This window comes from Balaenoptera acutorostrata, chromosome 6, assembly GCF_949987535.1.
Source record: "Balaenoptera acutorostrata chromosome 6, mBalAcu1.1, whole genome shotgun sequence".
Lineage (NCBI taxonomy): Eukaryota > Metazoa > Chordata > Mammalia > Artiodactyla > Balaenopteridae > Balaenoptera > Balaenoptera acutorostrata.
In genome coordinates this window covers 28,719,069-28,742,680 of record NC_080069.1, presented here as the reverse complement: position 1 = coordinate 28,742,680, position 23,612 = coordinate 28,719,069, and the positions used below count along the sequence as shown (strand labels likewise).

Sequence of the window (23,612 nt, the reverse complement as noted above, 5' to 3'; positions counted from 1 at the left end):
TCTTCTTCCAGCCCTTGCCTTACAGAGTAGCTCAGTGCTGGGATACTTCCAACATTTGAGGCTGATATTGAACCTCAATGATAATCATTTAAAATTATTTAGTTCCTGTATTATGAAAGTAGTTAATTATAGAATAATTATAGAATAACTCAAAATTACAGAAAAGGAGAAAGAAGATAATTTGTCATTGATTATAATAGCTGACACTTGTGGGTGTACCTTTCTAGTCTAGTCTTTTAAAATGGTGCACATATATTTATTTTTTATATAATTGAGGTCAAGCTGTAGATACAATCTAATATCATTTTTTTCTTAACATATTAAGAGTATTTTCTAAGTCATCAAAATTATTTGAAAATATTGTTTTTAAGAGCTACTTATATTCCACCATTAAAATGTATCATTTTTATGATACATTTAAAATATATCACTAACATAAATAATTCAACAGTTATTAATTTTACACATAAATCTTTGGCTGCATTTCTGATTATTTCCTTAATATAGGTTCCAAATCAAAGGGTATACATTTTTTAGAGCCTGATATGTTTCATGACAGTAATCTATTTTAAAATTTATGAGATTGGAATTGTTGATACTACAACAGAAACAACATAAAAGAAAATGAAATTCTTCCCAGCAACTGTTATTACCTGAAGTTTAACAAAGTACTCTGGCTTAATGCTGACTAATGACATGAAATCCTAAGTAGAAAACGAATCATCAAAGTTAGTATTTTACTTACACAGAGTAGCACACCTTTCTGAGCAGGGGTTTATAGCTTAAACAAAAGAATAGGTGTGTTTCTAGTACCATAGAGCAAGGGAAGATGGGGGGGAACATTCCTGCAAGTTAAAAAAAAACTTGGGATTTTGTTCTAGTTTGACACTGATTGTGAGACCTGAGACACATCTCTTAGCTTCTTGAAGCTCAGATTTCTCATCTGTGAGATGAAAGCCTTGGTCTAGGTCAGTGTTTCTCAGTGGGCAGCACAGGTAACACTTGTGGCACATGGGCTATTTTGGGGTGGTACATAGACATAGACAGTTATTTTTTTGGCATAGCACATAAAGTTATCTTTTTAAACGATAGTGTATTTCAGTTTTTAAAAAGAGTGGATTTAAAGGAAAAGATTAAGTAAATAACAATACAGGTAGTCCTCAGATATGACATAAACTACTGAGGTGATGGGCAAATGTCTGATGTTTGAGAAATATAGAGCTAGGTGATCTCTGTAGAACTTGCTTAATGTGTGAGGTAGAATTTCAGATATAAAAAGCCGGTCAGCAATGCTTCCTTGGAAGGCATTCTGAGAACGAGGTAGAGTTATTCAGATGTATAAGAAGTAACAGAGACACAGGCATGGAAAAGGTTCAGATACCATCCTATCACTGGGAGTTTGGGATTAGCAGATGCAAACTAGTATATATAGGATGGATAAACAACAAGGTCCTACTGTATAGCACAGGGAACTATATGCAATATCCTGTGATAAACCATAATGGAAAAGAGTATGAAAAGGAATATATATATATGTACCTGAATCACTTTGCTGTACAGCAGAAATCAACAGAGCATTGTAAATCAACTATACTTCAATAAAATATAGAAAAACCAAAAACAAACAAAAATACCATCCTATCACGTGCAACTCTTTGTACTTCTCATTTTAATAGTGAGTTTCACTTGTCTGGGCAGAATTTCTCCCAGATCCTCCCTAAAAACCTGGCAGAGAAGCCACCCCTGGCACAGCCCTCAGCATGCTCAGGGCAGCTTTGGACGTTCCTCAGTGGTTGCTGAAGAAGGGGAGAGAGTCCCGGAAGCTGGTGTTGCTGGTGGTGTTTGTTGCTCTGCTCCTGGACAACATGCTGCTCACTGTGGTGGGTACGTTTGGGGGGCTTGGTGCTGGGGGTTAATTTGCTCCGGTTCCCAGAGGACAGCACATACCCTGTTAGAATTCAGCAGTGAACGGACTGGAGAATTTTTCTTTTTGTGCTTGAAAACACAAAGATTGCTGGGGATTGGAAGAAATGGCAGGAAATGGGAGTCTGAAGCTTGCCAACCTTTGCTGAAAGACCCCAGAGGTTCAAAGAGAAGGAGGTTCAGAGAGCATCTGACCAGATCAAAGGGGCTGACCCGGAGCCAGAACTGGCAATACTTTTCTTCCTCCCCATACTCTCTTCCTAAGGTGCTAAGGACTCCAAGTGCCCTCTGGGTTAGTGAGCATCTTCCCACCGTGTTGCCTTTGTCTGCTCTGTCAAAATAACACACTTTATATGGATATCCAACTTCTTATCCAAACCTACCTTTCCTGTGGTGCATTCCCTCCCAGTCCTTCTTTTTCAGTTGGTAGTCTATTCATTTTTACATTCACTTGTGCTGGTATATAAATGGGCGCCAACATGTTTCCCCTTCTGGGTAAAATATATGGTTTTAAACAAGAATCTTCCTGAAACAAATTATAAATCCAATACAGTCAGTTCTTATTATTCATGGTGTTATGCTCTATAAAGTTTCTGTGAACACTGGATTTAGTCCATACTAAATAATTTCTCCTCGGGGAAATACACACACACACACCCCACCCCCCACCCCCCATACATAAGTGTGTGTCTGTGCGCGAACACACACTGTATAGATTATAATCTTAAATCTTAAAAACAACACATCCTGGTAGATAGTATTTTCTTTACAAAAGAGAAAACGAACTTCAGAGGTGTTAAGTGACTTGCCTGAGGCCACCACACTAACAGGTGCTGAGTTGGGATTCAGGCTGTGCTCAACTGGCCCCAGAGCTGGGGTTTCTTGCACCTCGCTGCCCTTCCCCACCCCATGCTCTGCATCTCTGTGTGAGAGTGAAACAAGAAGGCAGAGCCCACCTTGTTCAACCTCAGCTGCAAAAGTGAGCATCTGGTGACTCTGTTTTCCACACTCTCTGCATGTATGTCTGAGAAAACCCGTGATGGCTTTGTGAGCATTGATTTTTGTGATTACAAACGTTAGCCAGTAGACGAATTAGCCAATATGGAATCCATGAATAATGAGGACCAATTGTATGATGGTTGGAATTCAGGTACTTGAGCTAATAGGGTAACTCGGGCAGGCGCAGTCTTTGAGTAGGCTTCAGATCATGTCACTTAGATGCCTTCCTGAGCATGAGTCTGGACCTCATGGTAATGTCCCTGAACTGACTAGCAGTCAGAAGACAGTCTGTCCTTAGCCCTCATTACTTGTTCTTCTTAACTTTCAGTGCCCATTGTGCCCACCTACCTATATGCCACAGAGTTCAAAGTCAACACTTCTCTGTACCCTGGGCCCACCACAGCTTCCCAGCCTGCCCTCACTTCTGCCTTTTCCACCATCTTCCCCTTCTTTGAAAACAACACCTTGGCTATTGAAGAAAGTGTGCCCAGTGGCATAGCATGGACAAGTGACACTTCCGGCACCATCCCCCCTCCGGTCACCGAAGCCATCCCAGCCCATGAAAACAACTGCTTTCAAGGCACAGAGTTCTTGAAGGAAGAGAACATATGGGTTGGGCTTCTGTTTGCTTCCAAGGCTCTGATGCAACTCCTGGTCAACCCATTCGTGGGCCCTCTCACCAACAGGTATCTCAATGGGTACAGTGCCCCACAGGGTACTCAGGGGCTCAGAAACAAGAGAATGGGCTGAGGTATCATAAAGGTGGTTAGAAGGGATAAAGAAAGAAAACTCACTTGTCTGCACCCCAGGGTGGTCAGCTGTTTGGGAAAGATAACATGATATTGATAAAATGACTTGGGCTTCAGATTTTCTTAGTGATGTAATGACTACCAAGTACCAAGAAGAGAACCAGGGAACAGAAGTATACTACTGGTATTATTTCAGTGCCCTGGAACATGGCTTGAATGGGGTAAGGGTAGAAATAGGACAGGCCTCTTGCAGGATAGAGCACTGGCTTCTTAGTGCTTGTGTTTGGGATTATCCTCATGTTTCAGAAAGATATGCCTTCTGACTAGGTTATTTATCTTTTCTGGGAAAGAGGATTTGGGCCCTGGCCGACAGGCAAATTTGCATGTTTGTTTATATGCATTCACATGTCATATTCCATCTCTATACCTGCATTCGGAGACATGTTTTGCCATGAACTCAAATAACTGCATTTTTGTCCCCAATTACATGAAAAAATATAGTGCAAGTATACGGATGCCTATTGGAATTGTATCTTTTTTTAAATTCCCTTTTAGGATTGGATATCACATTCCCATGTTTGCTGGCTTTGTTATCATGTTTATCTCCACAGTTAGTAAGTAATTTGCTACCTCTTTTCTTCACTTCATTGATTAACTTTGATTTTATCACATGCATTACCAGGAAGAGAGCAGGGTCAAGTTAGCTAATTAGTCATCTAACTAAGTGACCTATGACACTGATTTAAATACTTTACAGTTTTCGTTATCGGGACTAGAGTAGTAGAGGCAACTCAGTCTAGTTGGCCTTTGTATATCATGCTATAAAAGAACAGATACTTCACTTCCTTCAGCTCTGGAAAATTGTGAAGGCTGTTTTAATTTGTATGCTATAATGTGTGTGTGTATCTATCAGTAATCCCTTGAATGAGTTTAGTACAAACCTCCCATCTTTTTTAAAAAAATAAATTTATTTATTTATTTATTTTTGGCTGCGTCGGGTCTTTGTTGCTGCGCACGGGCTTTCTCTAGTTGCGGAGGGCGAGGACTACTCCTTGTTGTGGTGCACAGGCTTCTCATTGCGGTGGCTTCTCTTGTTGCAGAGCACGGGCTCTAGGCACGGGAGCTTCAGTAGTTGCAGCACACGGGCTCAGTAGTTGTGGCTCACGGGCTCTAGAGTGCAGGCTCAGTAGTTGTGGCGCACGGGCTTAGTTGCTCCGTGGCGTGTGGGGTCTTCCTGGACCAGGGCTGGAACCCGTGTCTCCCGCATTGGCAGGCAGATTCTTAACCACTGCGCCACCAGGGAAGCCCCAAACCTCCCATCTTTGAAAAGAGGTCATAGTATTTTGATATGTAAAGGTAAAGGGCAACTAACAAAGAATCTAAATTGGGCAGTAGCAACTGGAAAATTCCATAAAAGTTTACTCCCTTCAAGGAAGGCCATTAAAGATTATAGCTTTGGAAAATAAATTTGCTAAGGAAACAAGAAAGAGAAAGACAAATAGTCTACCCAGTATCAGATAACTGTTCCCAATAAAATAGAGATGGAATAAGAACAGTAAGTGAAATAAAATACATCTGGAAATTGACCCTGAGAAAATAAGAAAAAAATGACTGTGGAGTTGGGGGGGGAGAGTTTAATAAAGGGGAAGGCATCCTACTGCCTCTCTGCTCCAAATAACATACCTTCTCCCTCTTGTTTTTCTTATTACCTTTCTGTTACTTTTCTACTTTTTCTATTGCTCTTTCTCAAATTTTCTTCCCTTCCAGCATAGGACTTGACTCCTGTCAACCAATACTGAACAGGAATTTGTTGCATTCAGGGCTGGAAGGTGCAAAGTGCAGGAGCTCAATGTGTGAAGTTCTGTCTGAGAACTTCAGCTTACTTGTGACATTCTAGTTGAATCAAAGAAAATGAAGAAATTAAAGTTAGAAATCTTTATTGAACTTCTAGGAGCTCAACCTATGCCAAACAGTAAGTTAAAAACTAGTAAGACGCTCTATTTCATCAAATGAGACATAGTTCATTTCACAAAACTTTATGGTACACACACATGATGCCTTGATGGTGATGGTGAAAAGTCACTGAGTTGAAAAGTCACTGAGGGAACATAAAGAATGAAAAGACATGGCTCTGTCTACCCAGGAGTTCTTAACGCTTGCCTGGGAGCCATGACAAACACCCTGCAAAGTAAGGTAATGCAGTGTCCTAGTGGATCCCAAACTTTTTAGCATAAGGTCCTTTCCTGATTCTCTGTCAAGAACTGATTTTTTTAAATTTATTTATTTATTTTTGGCTGCGTTGGGTCTTCATTGCTGTGCACGGGCTTTCTCTAGTTGTGGTGAGGGGGGCTACTCTTCGTTGCGGTGCGCGGGCTTCTCATTGCGGTGGCTTCTCTTGTGGAGCACGGGCTCTAGGCACGCGGGCTTCAGTAGTTGTGGCACGTGGGCTCAGTAGTGTGGCTCGCGGGCTCTAGAGCACAGGCTCATTAGTTGTGGCACACAGGCTTAGTTGCTCCGTGGCATGTAGGATCTACCCGGACAAGGGATCGAACCCGTGTCCCTTGCATTAGCAGGCAGATTCTTAACCACTGTGCCACCAGGGAAGTCCAAGAACTCATGTTTTGAAAGCTTTTCTTATCTACCGAACTGTATGTATTAAATAATAATTATCGTTTCCATGCCATAACTAGTGTTGATACACTGAGTTAGCCTAACTCTAGCAAACGTTTGAGTTTAGGGGATCCTATGTAGCATTCCTTCAGGGTATTTAAATACTAAAATGAGGTTGCTGATGCCCATCACTCCCCGGAAGGGCCCCCAGCTGGGAAACATGCTTAATGTAATTAGGAGCTAAATGGTGGCCCATGTTGGGGCACAAAGTGGAAAAGAAATTACTCTGGTCTTCCTAAATAGGGGGATCAACCATCCTAGTTTGCCTGGGATTGAGGGGCTTCCTGGGATGTGAGACTTTTGATTTTAAAACCACAAAGGTCCTGGGCCAACAGAGATGAGTTGGTCACACTATTCTCAAAGGACATAGGGGTAGCAGACCTTGAACAGAGTGGAAATCAGAAAGCCTAGGAGAAAGCATTGGAGGCCTGGCCAGGAGAGACCAATCATTTGCATGTTTGGGAGACGGTGTTCTCATGTCGGGAAGTAATGGGAGAAGATTATAAACACAACCAAAGACATCTAATGAATGGGTAAAAGGATTCAGATTATGCTGATTCAGACACTTTGGGAGGGAGCCTTCTCTCTTTCTGTGGTGTTGTCCTGGAATTGGAGGTGAGACATGTCTGGACCCACCAACCTTACTGCCAATGCCCTGTAATTTAGTTGTTGATAACATATTCCTGTTTGGTTCTCAGTTTCATATATGTTAGTCTCTAGTAGACTGAATCTCTTCAAGGGCTTGAACTGGATATTCTCTTTATTTCACATCTGCTACAGAGTCCAGCACGGCTGCATGGTCAGTATTACTTAATAAATACTCACTGATCTGATTTGGCTAAAAGATCCTCCATAATAAGGGGAAGGATCTGATTGGATTACAAGATATTATTTTCTACACAGTACCAATGGTCCTTCAAGTACACATAGCTTTGGTCCCACACTCCAGATGACCCAATGGGACCCAACAATGGCAAAGATCAAATCTGGGTGTTGCATATAGAGGATCCAGAATTAGGGTCCAGGGACCAGTTCTCAGCCCAGGGCATTGGGTTTCATGCACAGCCCTGACTCCAGTGGACAGGATGTTGGGTTTTAAGCAGGAAATGTGGACACTCAGCCTTCCATCCACTGTGTGGTGAATCGGTTTATGCTTTGGTTTCTCTGTCTTCATGCCAATTAAAATGCAATCCTAATTAAGGGGTAAGGATTAGAAAGACAACTCCAAAAACAGGGAGCAGTGATCATGCTTCATTAAAACATACACATAATGGCTCATGTCTATGGTATCATGAGTCCATTTTCTGGTGGCCAGGGAATCAAAGGCATTTTTGCTAACTGGAACATTCTTGCTATTCTCTTTGCCCAGTGTTTGCTTTTTCTGGTACCTATACCCTGCTCTTTGTGGCCCGAACTCTTCAAGGCATTGGATCTTCATTTTCGTCTGTTGCAGGTAATGCCAACATCTTGCACACACACACACACACACACACACACACACACACATCTCTCACCATCTCTTACTACCATCAGACCCTATAAGATTTATATGAAGAAATTAAGGAAAATATCATCATAGTTGTGATTGTTGCATAAATTGTGATATGTATCTCTGCATAGTTGCGGAAATTGTGATTTAAAAACAAGATAATTGTAGAGTTGCTGGTAGTGCCTATAAATCCCTAAGCGTGACATAATTTTCTTTGATAATATTTAGATGCTGCTAGCTCAGGTCAGACCAAGCCCAAGGTAAAACTGTGAAGTATGCCAGGTTTTTATTTAATGGCACTCTATGGTCTTTTCTCTGTCCCCTTCTTACCATTTTATAGAAATAGTAAAGTTAATACTATTGGTAATACCATCACAGTTTGCAAAGTACTATCAAATACAATATTTAATGTAATCCTATGAAGCAGAGATTTTATGACATTTTACACATGAGTAAATGGGCATAAGAGCCCAGCCCACACTCTTTCCCAAGTGCTTTCATACTCTTCTTTGGGCATCCGCATCGAATAGAGCAGTGCTCTGTGTCCATAGGTTTTCCCTTCCTTGACCTACTCCATATCCATGGATTCAGGGAAATGTACTAGGAAATGATAAAATAATATGAAATGCAGGATCACTGGACAATGGTATTCTGCATTACCCTTCCCAGAGACTTTTGCGCTTCCAATGATATTCTGAACAGGAGGAGTGAGCAAGGTGGGCATTTGGGGGACTTGTGGGAGGCAGTATTTGCAAAATACTATGGGTTAGGTTCTATAAAACCCCAAAAACTGAAACTCTAGCTAAGACGACCCCTGAAGATATAATAGGGGCAAGACCAAGGACTCAGTGAGAGAGGCAGAGACTATGCTAACTCTACCTGCCTCTCTCCTTTCAGGTCTTGGGATGCTGGCAAGTGTCTACACTGATGACTGTGAGAGAGGGCAGGCCATGGGAATTGCCTTGGGGGGCCTGGCCTTGGGAGTGCTAGGTAAGTGGCACTGGCCCCAGGTCTGGGTTCAGGAGGGTGAGGTACAGCAGACTCTCTGGAGACAGCCCCAGGAGGCAGGTGTTTCTAAGGTCATGGAAGACAGCATTTTTCTTCCTTCTCTGTCCAACCATGTTTTGAGGCCTTCTGAACAGGAAAAGCAGAATCTCTTTCCCCTTGGGAAGCTGAACAGCCCATAAGGGCCTGGGAATGGTCTAGAAACCTACTCTATTCAAGGGAGTGAATATCTGCCTGCTAGTAGCCGCCGCCTTACCTCTGCTTCCGTACGTGGCCCGTGCTTTCAACATGAGAACGTGCTCTTTGTCAGGTTCTGTGCTAAATGTATACATAATCTCTTTTATTCCTCACTACCACACTGTAAAGGAGGAATGATCGTCCCCATTACACAGATGAGGATAAGAAACGTTCATAGCCATCCAAGGTCACATGGCCAGGAAATGCCAGAGCAAGGATACAGACTCAGATTTTCTGGGATTGAATCCCAAGCTCCAAACCATAAGCTTATACTTTCTTTGAGTTTCATCCAAAGTCTGGTTTAATTGACTAGTCCAACAAGCCACACACTTTTACTGAGTACGTATTGTGTGCCAAGCACAATGCTGGCACAGAGGGGATACAGGTCAGAAGCCTCAGACATGGTTCCTGCCCTCTAGGAATTTTCTAGCTGACTGAGAAGAAAACACCCAAAATCTCTTCCCTGGCCCATACCCTGCTCTCTACCACCATGGTGAGGAGAGGGAACCAAAGCCCTCTCTTTGTTAGTATCCACCTCCCCAAACACCCAAGCTAAAACTTTGGTGCATCCTTGTCTCTATCACCTCTCACTCCCAAATGAATAAGCCTATTATACCCTCCTAAGCCACTTACTCAAGCCAGCTCCTCATCACGTCTCAGTTGGAACAAGGCACCAGCCTCCTGCCTGATCTGCACGTTGCCTCCTTCCTCCAAGGTGCCGCCAGAAGAAGCTTCCTATGCCCAGAGCTGGTGGTGTTTCTCCCCTGCCACAAAGCACTCATGTTTCTCCCTAGCCCACAAGGCCAAGTACATGCCTTATACTTGTACTTATCTGGATATACAGGGCCCTTGGCTATTTGGTCTCAACCTTCCCCACCTCTCCTCATCTCCCAAATACTCCTATTCTAGTAACAGGGACTTTCTCTATTTCTGCTCTATCCACACTCTCTTTTCTGACACCTCTGTGTTCTTCACACATGCTTCTCCCCCACCAGTATTATCCAGTTGACAAAGCCCCTGTGGCCATCTGAACTCACTCTACTGTGATTACATAACATTTTGTGGATGGAACATTTACTTTTCACCATGTTATAATTATTTGGGTTCCCCCACACCCACACACACATTTCTTCCACTAGAAAGTGAGCCCCTTGGAAGTAGGTCTTCTTCATCTCTGAATCCTCAAAACCTCATGTCCTCATGTGGAGCTCAGCCCCTAGCAGGCCCTCAAGAAATGCTCACTGGGTATAGGAGGACAAGTCATGCTGGCTGGGAATCAGCCCCCCATCTCTGGAATCCATGCCTGTTTTGCTTTTCTAGTGGGAGCTCCCTTTGGAAGTGTGACATATGTATTTTTGGGGAAGATTGTACCCTTCCTCATCTTGGCCTTCCTGGCACTACTGGATGGAGGTAAGTCACCATAAGAGGACACCAGGCAGGCGAGAGCCCAGGTCAGGTTGGGAATGCATCATGCTGTGGTGTCCGTGGTGACATATTTGGGTGGATCAAGGACTGCCCCATCGTAAGAGAGAGGGAGGAAGCTCAGGGAATTAGATCTGCAAGGGGTAGGGTGCTAACAATGTGGCTGTTATTGGATCCTCCAACTAATAAGTGGACACACTGAACTATTTCTCACTCCCTCTTCCTTTCTTAGCACTCCAGCTTTGCATCCTACAGCCTTCCAAAGTCTCTCCTGAGGTAAGTGGATACCAAGCTCCATTGCCAAGAGAGTGATAGAATGGATAAGCGCAGTGACCCAGGCCTGCCTAGACCATCCCTGTCAAACCATAAGAAGAAAGGGGAGTGGAGTTGGAGAAAGCAAGAACTGTACTGGATTCCCAATAGGGTCATGTTTAGGATAGCATGAGGGATGGGGAAGGAGTCTGGCTTGATGTTGGACCAAGATGGAGGAAGGGCCTTATAAAGAATCAAAGAAACCTTACTGAGTTATACATAATAACTCAGAACCAGGATGACAATGACATTGGGACCTGAGTATTTATAGTTATAATATCTCAGAGCTAAAGAAGACCTTGGAGGCCATCCAAACAATCTCTCCCCCCAAAGCATCCTTACAGACTGTCATTCTGTAGCAGTTAAATATCAGAGTTGGTATTTGTCTGACTCTAAGACAGAGATGGCTCTGGGAAATCTATACCAAGTCGTGAAGAAAGATAAGAGAGTACAGACAATAGGGGAAAGTTTGATCTAAGGACCTTGATTTTGTAGCCAAGTCGATGGTAGTGTTGGTATCCTAGGGGCGCACTACTTGTGATTGGTGTCTGAAGTGGGGGGCAATCTTGTGGGGTCTGTGCTAGCTCCAAGTAATTAGTGTCAGAATTGAATTAAACTTTAGGGACACCCAGTTGGTTCCCAGAGAATTGGAGAATTGCTTGGTGTGAAAAAAGCCCACCCATTTGGTATCAGAAGTGTTGTTAAGTAGAGGTATGATTTTCCTTTAGTACCTTTTTGAATAATTTTGATTTTTAGATGGTAATGTTCTACGTATTCAAAAAAGTATTTTTTTTTTCTGGCTGGCATACCAGTACTATATTTTATTCACTCTTCTATATTTGGGCATTTAGGTAGTTTCCAGTATTTTGCAGCTACAAATAGTGCTGTAATGAATAACCTTGTGTATAGGAATTGTTATGGAGTTGGAGGTAATCTTTAGAGTAAATTTCTAAATGTGAAATTGTCAGGAATTCCCTGGCGGTCCAGTGGTTAGGACTCCACACTTTCACTGCCGAGGGCCCGGGTTCAATCCCTGGTCAGAGAACTAAGATTCCACAAGCCTCATGGTGCAGCCAAAAACAAAAACAAATAAAAGTGAAATTGTTGGGTCAAAGCGTTTATTGGACTTCTTTATGTACATTTTATGATTTAGATCTGTCTCTTTACTGGAATTATATATGGGAGAGGGCATAATCTTTTTAGTTTTAGTGTCTCTGAATATTGCAATCCACCCTGTGTGGATGCAGAGAGAGTTATCATATCAAAACTATTAAATCCGTTACAAGATAGAATGTGGTAAACACCAGAGATTAGGACACAGTACTCAGGAAATTTGAAAGCGAGAGAAGTTCCAGCTACTGAGTCAGGGAACACTGGATAAGAAGGAGCCATTTAAGCTTGACCTTGACGAATAGGTGAGGTTTGGACCTATGCAAAGGAGAAGGAAGGGAGTTTAGGAAAAGGTAACCATGACAACTGAGGGCCTGCTTGTATGCATGGAAGGAAGGTAGATGCTAAGTTTATCTGGAATGAAGTTTTCTGAGGGGTGCGAGATGTTATAATTGGACATTTAGGCTGGCATTTTAATCTAGATGTTTAGGCACCTTCGGCCACACCAGTCCAGTACGGCTCCACATGGTCAGAACAAAGCAGTCAGAAAGCTTGAGCAGCTTTCTGAGTCATTACCTCTAGGCTCACCTTTGGGGTTCAGCACTATGCCGGTGGTCCTTCCTGGATGAACATTGGTGCTGGCGAGATCTAGTGGAGAGGCCCGAGGCCAGGAGTCCAGACACCTGTTGTCCAACGTTGGCCTTGCTGACAGTCCACTCTGATCCGGTTGATGGTCATTCAAAGGCAGGAATCATGTCTGGAATATGTTGTCCTCCTCTTTGTGACCGCCTTGCACACGGAGGCTATGCGGCCACCAGCTCACTCTGTGACATTGGGCAAGTCACCTCCTCTTCTATGACGTGGGTGTCTGGTCTCTCCAGTAAGGGAGCTGACGTAGCCGGTCTCTGAGGTCCTGCCTGCGCGCTCTCAGATTCTGTGAAAACAGGAGAGATGTATACACTGTACAGATGGAAGTTTTTTGTTGTCCATGTTCTCAGAGTGCCAAGGGGACTCCGCTCCTCACACTTCTCAGAGACCCTTTTATCCTGGTGGCTGCAGGTAAGCTGGCATTGCCTCCCTTTGGGCTGGGAGAGTCTGAGCTTCTGGGCAGCCTTGGGGGCTCACTGAACCATCTCCCCAGGGTCCCTCTGCTTTGCCAACATGGGGGTGGCCATGCTGGAGCCCACGCTGCCCATCTGGATGATGCAGACCATGTGTGCCCCTGATTGGCAGCTAGGTAAGTGACCTTGGCCCCCAACTCAGGCTTGGGCAGAGATGCGTGCCGTGGGCCCTTTCTCGGGTAATCGGCAAGCATCATCAGGGCCAGGTCTTCAGGGTCACAGAAGGACGGTGTGCTTCCTTCATAGAATGACCTTCCCTGTCCACAACTGTGAATCAAGCCTGATTTAGTGGGCAGTCCCTTCAAGAAGCAGGCCAAGGAGCCGTTCCCTCAGGGTTACTTGAGATGCTGCCTCCTGGGCTTGAAGTCCTAAAAATTTCTGTCCAATAAAACATAACTCTCAACTTTAAAAAAAAAAAGGAGAAGAAGAAGAAAAAAAGAAGCAGGCTGAGAAGGGCAGGGTTGGGGGGCATTGACGGGTGTTGGAGGGGCAACATACCTAGCTGGGTAGATGAATAACTTCTGGTCGAAAGCCCTTTGGTTTTTATTTCTGCTCCATTGATTTGCTGTGCACACTTGTGAAAATCACAGCTTTCTGAGCACCACTTTTCTCATCTCTAAAATGGACATCAGAATACTATCTAGTTCAGAGGGTAAATCTGAGGAATAAATGACATAATCTGTGGCAAAGCTTTGCACCCGTAGAATATTAACAAGGCACCACCATTACCATTGCCGATACGTTCTTCTTTCCCACTCTGTCCCCCAGGTTACCTTTTGCTATCTTTTTACCTCTAAAAAGGTGCTAATGGAGTATATTATTCTGTGAGGGAGGCCTCTAGCCTCCTCTGCTCCATGGAGAGATGTCCTCATGACTCATCTGCGCTTAGAGAGGAGGCTCTGGACCTTTCCAGGAAGTCTGAGGAAAGGGGACAGAGAAGGTTACGTGCAAATGGCTCAGTCACTGCAGGGAGGAGAGGCTTAAGTGGCCAGAGGGGAAACTGACAAGAACCTGATACAGCTTAATATACAATGAAAGGCACTAAATCTAATTTTTTAGGGGACCAGGCTAAGCAAGGCTCCCAGCTTCACTCGTAGCCCCAAATTGAATTTTTCTGGGCTGCAGCTGCCTCTGACCATGACAGTTAATTGAGTTAGTTGGTGCTTGGTGCAAATAAACATCCCCTGCCTCCAGGCTCTAGTCGCTCAGGCTCTTGGGGCAGAGGGGCAACCAACCTTGGCTCAGAATGGCCTCTCTGCAGCCCTTCTTCACCCCACAGAAATATTAAAAGCAAACCAGCCGTCAGCCAGTAACTGGTGAATTGCTGACTTTGGGTTTAATTGTAAACATACTGACCGTTTCTGTTAGGCAGCACTGTTTCCTGTCAGGGTACAGAGAAGCAGAGAGAGGCTGGTGAGACGCAAGGAAACTCACAGGCCTGATGCCACCCCGTGCCTTGTGCAGGCGAGGCTGCAGTAAAAAGCCCTCAGGAGAGTAAGTGAGAGACCAAGAAGGCCTTGCCCTCCACCATCCCTTACAACTCTCCTCAGTGCCCTCTGCGTCTGTAAGTCTAATTTCAAATGTGCTCACCTGGAGAGTGTGTTAAAATTCAGATTGCGAGGCCCCATCCAGCAATTCAGCAGAAAGAAGTTTGCATTCCTGGTGAGTTTCCCAGTGATGCTGATATGGTGTTAGCGACCACACTGAAAAATATTGCTTTCAATGCAGAACCCTCTCCAAGTTGTTGGGAGGAACAATTTATAGTCTGTGACTGAACATTCTCCAAGTGGCCCGTTGTGTGCCCGCTACTCTCACCCAGTGGAGGAAAGAGCTCAGGCTTTGGAAACAAGCCCGCCTGGGTTGAAATCCTGACCCAGCCACTTACTGGTTGTGTCCTTGGATAAGTTACTTAACGTCTTCAAACTCCACTTTTTTTCATTTGTAAAAATGGAGGCACGTTTCTGGTTGTTTTCAGGGTTAAATAGATCTTTGTATTCTAAAGGCATTAGCACAGTGCCTGGAATAGAGGATATAGTCAGGAAATAAAAATCATGACTGTTTTCATCATTGTTTTTGTTGAAATCACTTTGACAGTCACAGCTCTGTGTAATTCCCCACCCCTTGAAGATATGCTGTGAAATATATATGTGTCTGTAGACATATAGTCTGGAACACCTCTTTTGCACAAAATGCTACTGAATTGCAAGCTATACTCAGATCCTAAAGAACAAGCCACACTGACTGAGGAAAATCTCATTCAGGAAATCCCACATCACTTAAAATGATGTCAAGGAGATGTATCTAGGAGGCCTGTGGGCTTCCTACAGGTGCCCATTTCCAGATACCAGGTAGACAATTGAGTAGCTACACTATTAAATTTTTTTAAAGCAATTAAACAGAAACACATGGTTACAGTTTGAAACAGATTGCCACCTGTACAGATAGACTAGACAAACACACTAAGGTGTGTTTCACCTCCAGCCCACAGAAGAGAATATTAAAAGCAAACAAGACCTCAGCCAGTAACTGGTGAATTGTTGACTTTGGGTTTAATTGTAATCATCATGACAGTTTCTATTAGGCAGCACTATTTCCTCTCTATACAGAGAGGCAGAGAGAGGCTGGTGAGACCCAAGGAAACTCACACCACTCATTCCATGCAGTTCTTTATGCCAGAGCCATCTGTGCTGCCACACTGCTGGTGGGGTGGTGGAAACACCTGGAGTTGGAGGGAGAAGGTCTGGGTTCAGGTCTTGACCCTGTTACTCACTGGTTATGATGATAATAGTTAAGGCCGATGCTCAGAGAGCACTTATTCTGTGCCAGGCGCCTTGCAAAATGGTTGCTTTGCATTATCTCAGTTAAGCCTTATAACCAGCCTATCTGGTAGGAATTATTATTATTCCCATATTTTAGAGATTTCTTAATCTGACCCAGTTTCCCATTGCCCTCCCAAATCCTGGGTCTTGTGGAAGTCCCTGCCGTCAGCAAGTGTCCCTACGCCCTCAGCCTCTTTTCTCTGAACACTTCTTTCATCTTCTTGCCCTGAGACCTGAATGTTTTCTGAGAACACCATTTTCCCACAGCCTTCTTGATGGAAGTTCATGTTCCTTTAGGCTTTGCTTTCTTTCGCTGCTTCTGAATCATTTCTTCTTCATTCTCCTTCAAAGGCCCTGACTCCCTTGAAAATCATGTCGTTAGATTATACCACCCCACCCTTCTTTATTGCAGTTATCTACTGACCCCTGAGTTATCCCTTCTCATTCATTAAATCCACCAACACCTGGCTCATATTCATTTCACCTTTATTCCTCTCACCACTTTTGGTGACTTCCATATCCAGGTGGATAACCTTACCAACATCTTGGCCTATTCCTTAATCTACTCTCTTGCAATGATCTTCTTCTCCTCTCCACCTTAACCAATCAAACCTTTATATAAGATTGACCTTGACCTTACCATTAATCATGGCTTCTCTGAAATTTCACTTCCAAGCAGTGCAGTTATCACCTTACATATTCCCTGCTCAGGTATTCTAATACCCCTATATTAACACATTTTGGCTACACTGGGATCACCAGTCCATTCAATTCTTTCTCTGTTTCCCTCACTACTCATGTCCTCTCTTCTTTCTTTACCCAGCTTGGAGTCCCTCATGATGAATCCATGTCCATCATTAATGTCACTCTTTTGAAAGCATTGTTAATTTCTTTGCCCCACCCACTCCCTCTGGGGTTGTCACATGGGAAGCCTTAACTCTGGTTAAGCCTATCTGGTTGCCTGCTCCTTGCGTGCACCTGAGCAGTGAAATGGGGCTGTAGGAAAACACACACTAGGTAGGCTGTTGGTCTCACCTTATATTTATGGCCACAAATCTAAAGTGGGTTTTCACACTGTCCAACAATCTTTCTTTAAATCCCTAGTTATATTCTTCCTACTTTCCAAAAGGACTGGTTTACACTTCTCCATTCAAACCTCCTACACACCCTCATCCCTTCACCTTCATCATCCTCAACTCCCAGTCGTTGAGAAAATAGAAGCAACAAGAAGGGACCTTGCATGTTCTCATCACTACATATACTTACTTCCCTGTACCTGTGCCTACATCCACTGCCTTCTTTTTATGGTTGAAACATCCCAGCTCCTTCAGAGGTCGAACTTCTTTTTTCTTTTCTTCTTCTTTTTCCTTCTGGACTCCATCTCCTCCTACTTCATTGGCTACTCCTTATCACCTTTGCTATCTCCTCCTCGTCTGTTAACTTTTAAAGGTAGGAGTCCCAGAAGGCTCAGTCCATGGATATCTATTCTTCTATCTCTGATCTTTCATGGGTGATCCCAGCCATTCCCATGGCTTTAAGAACTAATTGGTAAACCAATTAGTCGAACCCTTATGTCTGTGCGTAGGATCTCTCCGCGGAACTCTAGACTTGTCTACTCAATGGGCTTTCCTATTTGCATTAAGTGTTTTTGTATGTTTGTTTGTTTTTCTTGCTAAAAACCTTCTGTTTCGGTTATTCAGTTCTCAGCTTAAATGTTACCTCCTCAAAGAAGCCTTCCCTGATCCCCTAAATCTAAGTTAGCCCTTATTCCTGGTCACTCTTCCATATTGCCACATTAAACTTTCTTCACAGAACTTATCGCTTGTCAAAATTATCTTTTTCATTTATTTGTTTACTTGTTTATTGTCTATCTCCCTCCCTTGGAATGTAAGCTCCCTGGAAGCCAGGATTTTGTCTATTTTATTCACGCTTCTAATCCTGGTCCCTAGAATACCTGGTACATAGTAAAAGCTCATTAAAAATGCTACATGAATGAATAAATGAAAGAACAAATCAATGAGACTCAGAGAGGGTAAATTCCCCATGGTCACAGAGCTAACAAGTGGTCAAGCCAGAGTTTGAACTCAGCACCAAAGCCCATGTTCCAGGGTACCTGACTCTACTGTCACAAAAAAACAATGTGATAAGGGCCTCAGTTTACAAAATCCTTTTACATACATTTATCAAATTTGCTCCTTAGTGTAATTTGGTATGATAGAATCACAGCTTTGTTTTTCCTAGATGTGGAAGCCAAAGCTCAGAAAGGTTTAGTAACTTATCCAGAATCACTGTCAGAGGGAATTCCATGGTGGTCTAGTAGTTAGGACTCTGCGCCTCCACTGCAGGGGGCATGGGTTCGATCCCTGGTCAGGGAACTAAGATCCCGCAAGCCTTGAGGTGTGGCAAAAAAAAAAAATCACTGTCAGAGCAATAGAAGGGCAGGTAAATAGCAAGGCAGGAATTTTACTTCCTAGGAGGTATGTAAGTCTTTCTCTAAAACTCATGCTCTTATGCTGATAATCACGGGTATTTTATACGTGAGAATGGCTCATCAAAGCCATTCATCAGGAAGTCCAAGAGGGGAGCTAAAAGCACGTTAAATGTGTTGAAGCTAAACATAGCCCTGCTCTTGAGGAAAGCAGAGTGTGGAGCCCTATGTCATCTGCTCTGGGTTTGCAGAAGGATCTCCAACCCACAAAACAAAGTGGTTTGGGATCCTTGAAGGTAACAGGGGGACTTCACTGTCCTGTAAGAAACAAGGTGTTTTAGAGTAGCTGGGTACATTCTAAGGTAAGGGCCTGTGTCTTTCTACAGGTCTAGCTTTCTTGCCTGCCAGTGTGTCCTACCTCATTGGCACCAACCTCTTTGGCGTGTTGGCCAACAAGATGGGTCGGTATGTAGCCTGGAGATCTGGGAAAAGTCAGGTGGGAGAGTCTTCTGAGGGGTTCCCTGCACCTGGGATGATGAATAATAGCTTCTCTGAGGTTGAAAATTTAGAACAAGTACACACAGATAAAAACTGCCCACTGGGAGGATGGGGATGGGTGGGTGGTAAGGGCAATGTAGAGAAAGGATGGTCCTGAGCTGGCTGCTATAGAAGAGGCAGTGAATATATGAGAGACAACCTTTACTATCCAGATGTTTGTTGTGCAGTTGAAGAGATAAAATAATTCCACAGAGAACAGGTATGAAGAAAGCAATACCTTGGGGCAGTGGTTGTCAAACTATATTCCATGGACTCCCAGGGAGCTCTACAGGTGTGCCTCAGAGGCCACCAAGTGGAAAGGGTTGGGGGCTAAGAGGTATGAGTCTGGATTCTGTTCCTCCACTACAGTGGGAACACCTTTAATTTTACCTTTGGAGCTCAGCACAAAGATTTAAAAAATAAGTTTAAAAACCATTGCCATAGGAAATCAGAGAAGGAAAGAAGTTTGGTATATTTTGTGGGTTTTGAGATGGACCCTGAAGACCAGATAAAATATGAATAGGTGAGAGGTAGGCTGAATCGGGAAACAGCAGAAATTAAGTTTGAGGATGATCCCCAAGGGGCAAGTACCTTCTGAGTCAGCTGCTTCCTCTTCTAAGGGAAGGAAGAATATGTCCCATTGCTCCTCATCTGCTTCTACTGGAAAGAGGCGTGGAGTCAGGGAAGAGATGAGGGGCCAGGAAGGGACAGGGCAAGGGCTCACCTGGGCATAAACTGGTCATGTAGAGATGTGTTTATCTTCTCATATCCTAAGGGGTTCCTGGAAGTAGGGGTGGTAGGACTGGCCAGTGTGTTGGTGACGGGGTGGCAGGTGGAAGGGATCTCTCCCCTTTGCACTGTTTAATGATGGCTGTTTTCTTCCAGGTGGCTGTGCTCCCTGATTGGGATGGTGGTAGTAGGTACCAGCTTGCTTTGTGTAAGTATAATAAGGTCTTGTTGAGAGAGAGAGATAGAGAAACCCAGACATTTAAAGACCACTTTCCTTTGAAATGAGCAGAGGGTTGGCTTGGCAAGGATTGTCAGAAAGACTGTTTCTGTGTAGGTACGAATTTAGCACTGGAGGAGATGCCACCAGTCATCCCATTGAAAGGAGGTGGGGAAGGAGAGGTAAAGGGCAGTGGGGCAGCTGGAGACAGAGGTCTGAGGCTTTATGGATGGGCACATGAAGCAATACATGTGGTATCTATTTCTGGGGTCTGTAAAATGGTGTGTTTTATGCCTTCATTTACTCATCTCACCCTGACAGGACCCCATAAGCCACCAGGGGAACCATTATCTGTGCTTCCATCTCTAGCACCAGAATGTTTGGTAGAGGAAGAAAGAAAGAAGGGCTCTTCCATTTCCAGGAGTCCCCTTCAAGCTCTCTAAGCCTTCATTTTCTCCTCTCCACCATAAGGATCAGAAGCACACTTGCCTCGTAGGCTTGAAGGAGAATGAGATGGCTGTAAAGCACTGAATACAGTGCTCAAGAAAGGCTGGAGGTCCTCATCAGGAGCTCAAGCTCCGGGTTCAGTCCCAGCTTTGTCACTTGCTCCTCGTGTGACTTTGAGCTCGTTACGTCACCTCCCTTTGTTCAGTATCCTCATCTGTGTAAAGAGGATTCTGATAGCACCTCACAGGGTTACCCACACCAACTGCAGCCGTGTCTGGCATGTAGTGAGCCCACAGAGAGTTTTAACCAGTACTAGTGATAAAATAGAAATAGCCCTTGAGGATTCACCCCTAAAATCGTTTATAGCCACTAACATCTAAATGGTATGTGAAAGCTCTAAGGGGTGAGTGTGCTGGTATAGCAGGTTTGGGTGACAGATGCCCAGGGAGGGAGGTAAGGAACCAGCAAAAGAGGAAAAGAAGGCTTCCATGGGGGATGGATGGGGAGGGCAAGAGAATGAGTTTCACAAGCTTGCTGAAGTGGCAATGCAAAGCACGCCACCTGCCCTGCTGGCTTATAGGTAATTGGTTGTTGGCATTTCTTTTTTGTCTTCTTGCTCCACTGGCTCCCAATTAGGGTTTAAGTAAAACCTCTGGATGATGTTGCAAATAGAAAGGAGAGGAAACTCCACTCAGTGAAGAGTGAGGACGGAAGTATGTGTCTGGGTGGAGGGGGTAGAGGAAGGGGAGGAAGAGTCCATGCAGCAGAAAAGGGCCATTGTTATGGTTTCATAGAGTCAAATCTGAGGTTCACACTTGATCTTACCACTTATGTTCTGTAATTCTCGATAGGACATTTAACCCAAATGGCATCAATCTAGTTTTCATATCTTTAAACGGAAGTAAAGATTCTTTTTCATCAGGAGGTATAAGAATGCACGGAGATAATGTCTGTGGCACATAGCGCCTGGTTGATAACGCATTTTGTAGGAAAACTCTTTATTTTTGTGCTGCCCCCATCTGACCTAGCTGGACTCCTGATGAACTCTTCCTCCTTTCCTGCTGCAGGTTCCTCTGGCTCATAATATTTTTGGTCTCATTGGCCCCAATGCAGGGCTTGGCTTTTCCATAGGTAAGAAGTGCCCTTAAAGGAAACAAGAAGCCCCTGAATGTTGGCTTTGGGTCAGATCAGAGGGAAAGGCAGAAGAAGCAGGAGAGCGGCTGGCAGGGGTATGGAGAGATGGCCTCATCACTCCTGGTAGGAATGGGTGTCAGTTCTGAGGGGAGGACAGACAGCAGGTAAAGGCAGTGGACTAAAGGGGGGAGGAGGAGGGGGGATGCCACAGACAGGGAGGGGGACTGTGGGTACAGCTGACAGCGATGTCCTGCTTGCTCTGACCACAGGCATGGTGGATTCCTCTATGATGCCCATCATGGGACACCTGGTGGACCTGCGCCATGCCCCGGTGTATGGGAGTGTCTATGCCATCGCTGACGTGGCTTTTTGCATGGGCTTTGCTATAGGTATGTTGGTGGAGGGATAGGGGAGCACCAGGACCTGGTACCCCACTCTCCCTTTATCTACTGTTTACCAGGTAGAAGAGGCTGATTCTCCTGGGGTTCTGGAGATAATTGACCCTGGGACATCCCCTGGGTCACCTGCTGCCCCTAGCATGGTGTCCTCCGTGTGATCAAGACTCAATAAATACTTGTAGATTTGCTTTATTCTTCGCAGGCCCATCCACTGGGGGTGCCATTGTGCAAGCCATTGGCTTCCCCTGGCTCATGGTCATCATCGGGGTCATCAACATCATCTACGCTCCTCTCTGCTACTACCTGAGGAGCCCCCCAGCCAAGGAGGAGAAGCTTGTAAGGGGCTCTGACTACTGCTGAAAAAATAATAATCTTCTGTTTCTTTCCATGTCTCTCATCCCTTTTTATCCTGTGCTCTTATTTCCTCCCTCTTTGATAGGCTGTCTGCTTTGCCATGTTTTCTGATGCCCCTTTTGTCTCTCTCTTTCCTTTGTGCCCTTCCTTATTTTCCCTTCTCTACACAACCACTTTCTCTCTTTCACTGGTCAGTTAGGAAGGGTCCTAAGTACAGGAGGAAAATGGGAAGCTTGTAAAGTGTTGGGGTCAGGGATCATCAAAGGCATCCTATATTTGCTGTAGTTACTAGCAAAGTGTGAATTACCAAATCATGCCCACAAAATGGACAGCATTCCAGTGGGCACATTCATTCATTCATTCATTCACTCCCATCTGTCTTTGTCCTTACCAGGTCATTTCTTAAAGTACAAACACCCCAGGGGAGAGAACCACAGCATATGATTTTAGTTAATAAGATACTTTCCTCTTACCGAAGCACGAGCACCCTGAGGGTCTGGGTGGGTTAGGGATGGATGTGGAGGCTGCTTAAAGGAGCAAAAGAAGACGTGAAAGTCTGGTGGGAGGTGGTGCCGATTTCAGCTGGCTCCCTGCTATAGCCTGTACTACTGCTGAAAGGATTCAATTAAAAGCATATCAGATGATTGTCTTGACTAGGGTGACTACACCTTGGTCCCTTGGGTGGCCTATGCACATACATGAAGCAGAACAAGGGTCCCTTGCTGGTTTCTTGAGTCTTTTCTGTGCAGCGCTAGACTTGGATGAGCTAGTTGGGGAAGGGGATGGGGAAGCTGGTGAAGGATGTGCGGTGATTTCTCTTGCTGCCTCTTGCTGCAGGCAGTTCTGAGCCAGGACTGCCCCATGGAGACCCGGATGCACGCAGCCGAGAAGCACATGAGGGAATTTCCTCTGGGGGAGGACAGCGATGAGGAGCCTGGCTGTGAGGAGTAGCAGCAGAAGCTGGTCCCTGGACCTTGTCACGTGAGGCTCAGACTTCAGTGACTACCTCGTTCCCTGGACGCAGATCACCACGGGCTGTTCTTCACTTCTCTCTCCCCTGGTGTCTCCTTTCCTCCCCGCCCATGCATGCTGTTCCCTGGTTCTCTCCTCGCCTGTGTCACCTATAGCTCTCCCTCTAAGCTTTGATGCCTCAGCTAGCCCACCTTTGGTGGGAGGACAGAGTGATGCTTCCTCCTCGGTTTCTGTAAGGCGGTGTGGGTTCTGCGAGGGGTGACTCATTTCACGGAGGCGGCAGTGAGCAGTGTTCCCTGAAACCAGTGGGGTGGCTGACAAAACTCATTTCATCTGTTATCTGATTTTCTTTGGCACCTTCCCAACAGACTATAAGAATTTTGTCCTCTGTTCCTCGACATGGTCCTCCCTGACTTTTCCCAGATGAGTCGAGAAAGCGTCCTCAACCTTGTATTGCTGCCACATTGCCAGTTTGGGAAATTTTTGCCTGTTTTTTATAAGCTGAGTGTTTTCTCTGTGGCCAAACCTACAGCTGCCGAA

The 23,612-nt window shown here is 44.6% G+C and overlaps 1 protein-coding gene across 2 annotated transcripts; it reads left to right on the top strand.

Annotated features, from left to right (window-relative positions):
• Positions 1 to 1,760: 1,760 nt before the first annotated feature.
• SLC18A1 (solute carrier family 18 member A1) lies at positions 1,761 to 23,051 on the top strand. Of its 2 annotated transcripts, XM_007184240.1 has the most exons (15): positions 1,761 to 1,884; positions 3,251 to 3,608; positions 4,227 to 4,285; positions 7,711 to 7,794; positions 8,728 to 8,820; positions 10,393 to 10,482; positions 10,727 to 10,770; positions 12,915 to 12,975; positions 13,058 to 13,153; positions 18,671 to 18,749; positions 19,707 to 19,758; positions 21,282 to 21,345; positions 21,618 to 21,737; positions 21,949 to 22,082; positions 22,938 to 23,051. In XM_007184240.1, exons 1-15 carry the CDS (start codon positions 1,761 to 1,763, stop codon positions 23,049 to 23,051), a joined length of 1,572 nt encoding a protein of 523 aa, XP_007184302.1. The 2 variants fall into 2 exon arrangements, with proteins under 2 accessions (XP_007184302.1, XP_028022834.1); XM_028167033.1 differs by lacking the exon at positions 13,058 to 13,153.
• Positions 23,052 to 23,612: the final 561 nt, after the last annotated feature.

Bases quoted from the DNA above. Each gene is read 5' to 3' on its own strand.
- SLC18A1 (XM_007184240.1), top strand. From the start codon at position 1,761: ATGCTCAGGGCAGCTTTGGACGTTCCTCAGTGGTTGCTGAAGAAGGGG. The intron at 8,821-10,392 runs GTAAGTGGCACT...TTGCTTTTCTAG, and splicing joins CCTGGCCTTGGGAGTGCTAG to TGGGAGCTCCCTTTGGAAGT. The intron at 21,738-21,948 runs GTATGTTGGTGG...TATTCTTCGCAG, and splicing joins TTGCATGGGCTTTGCTATAG to GCCCATCCACTGGGGGTGCC.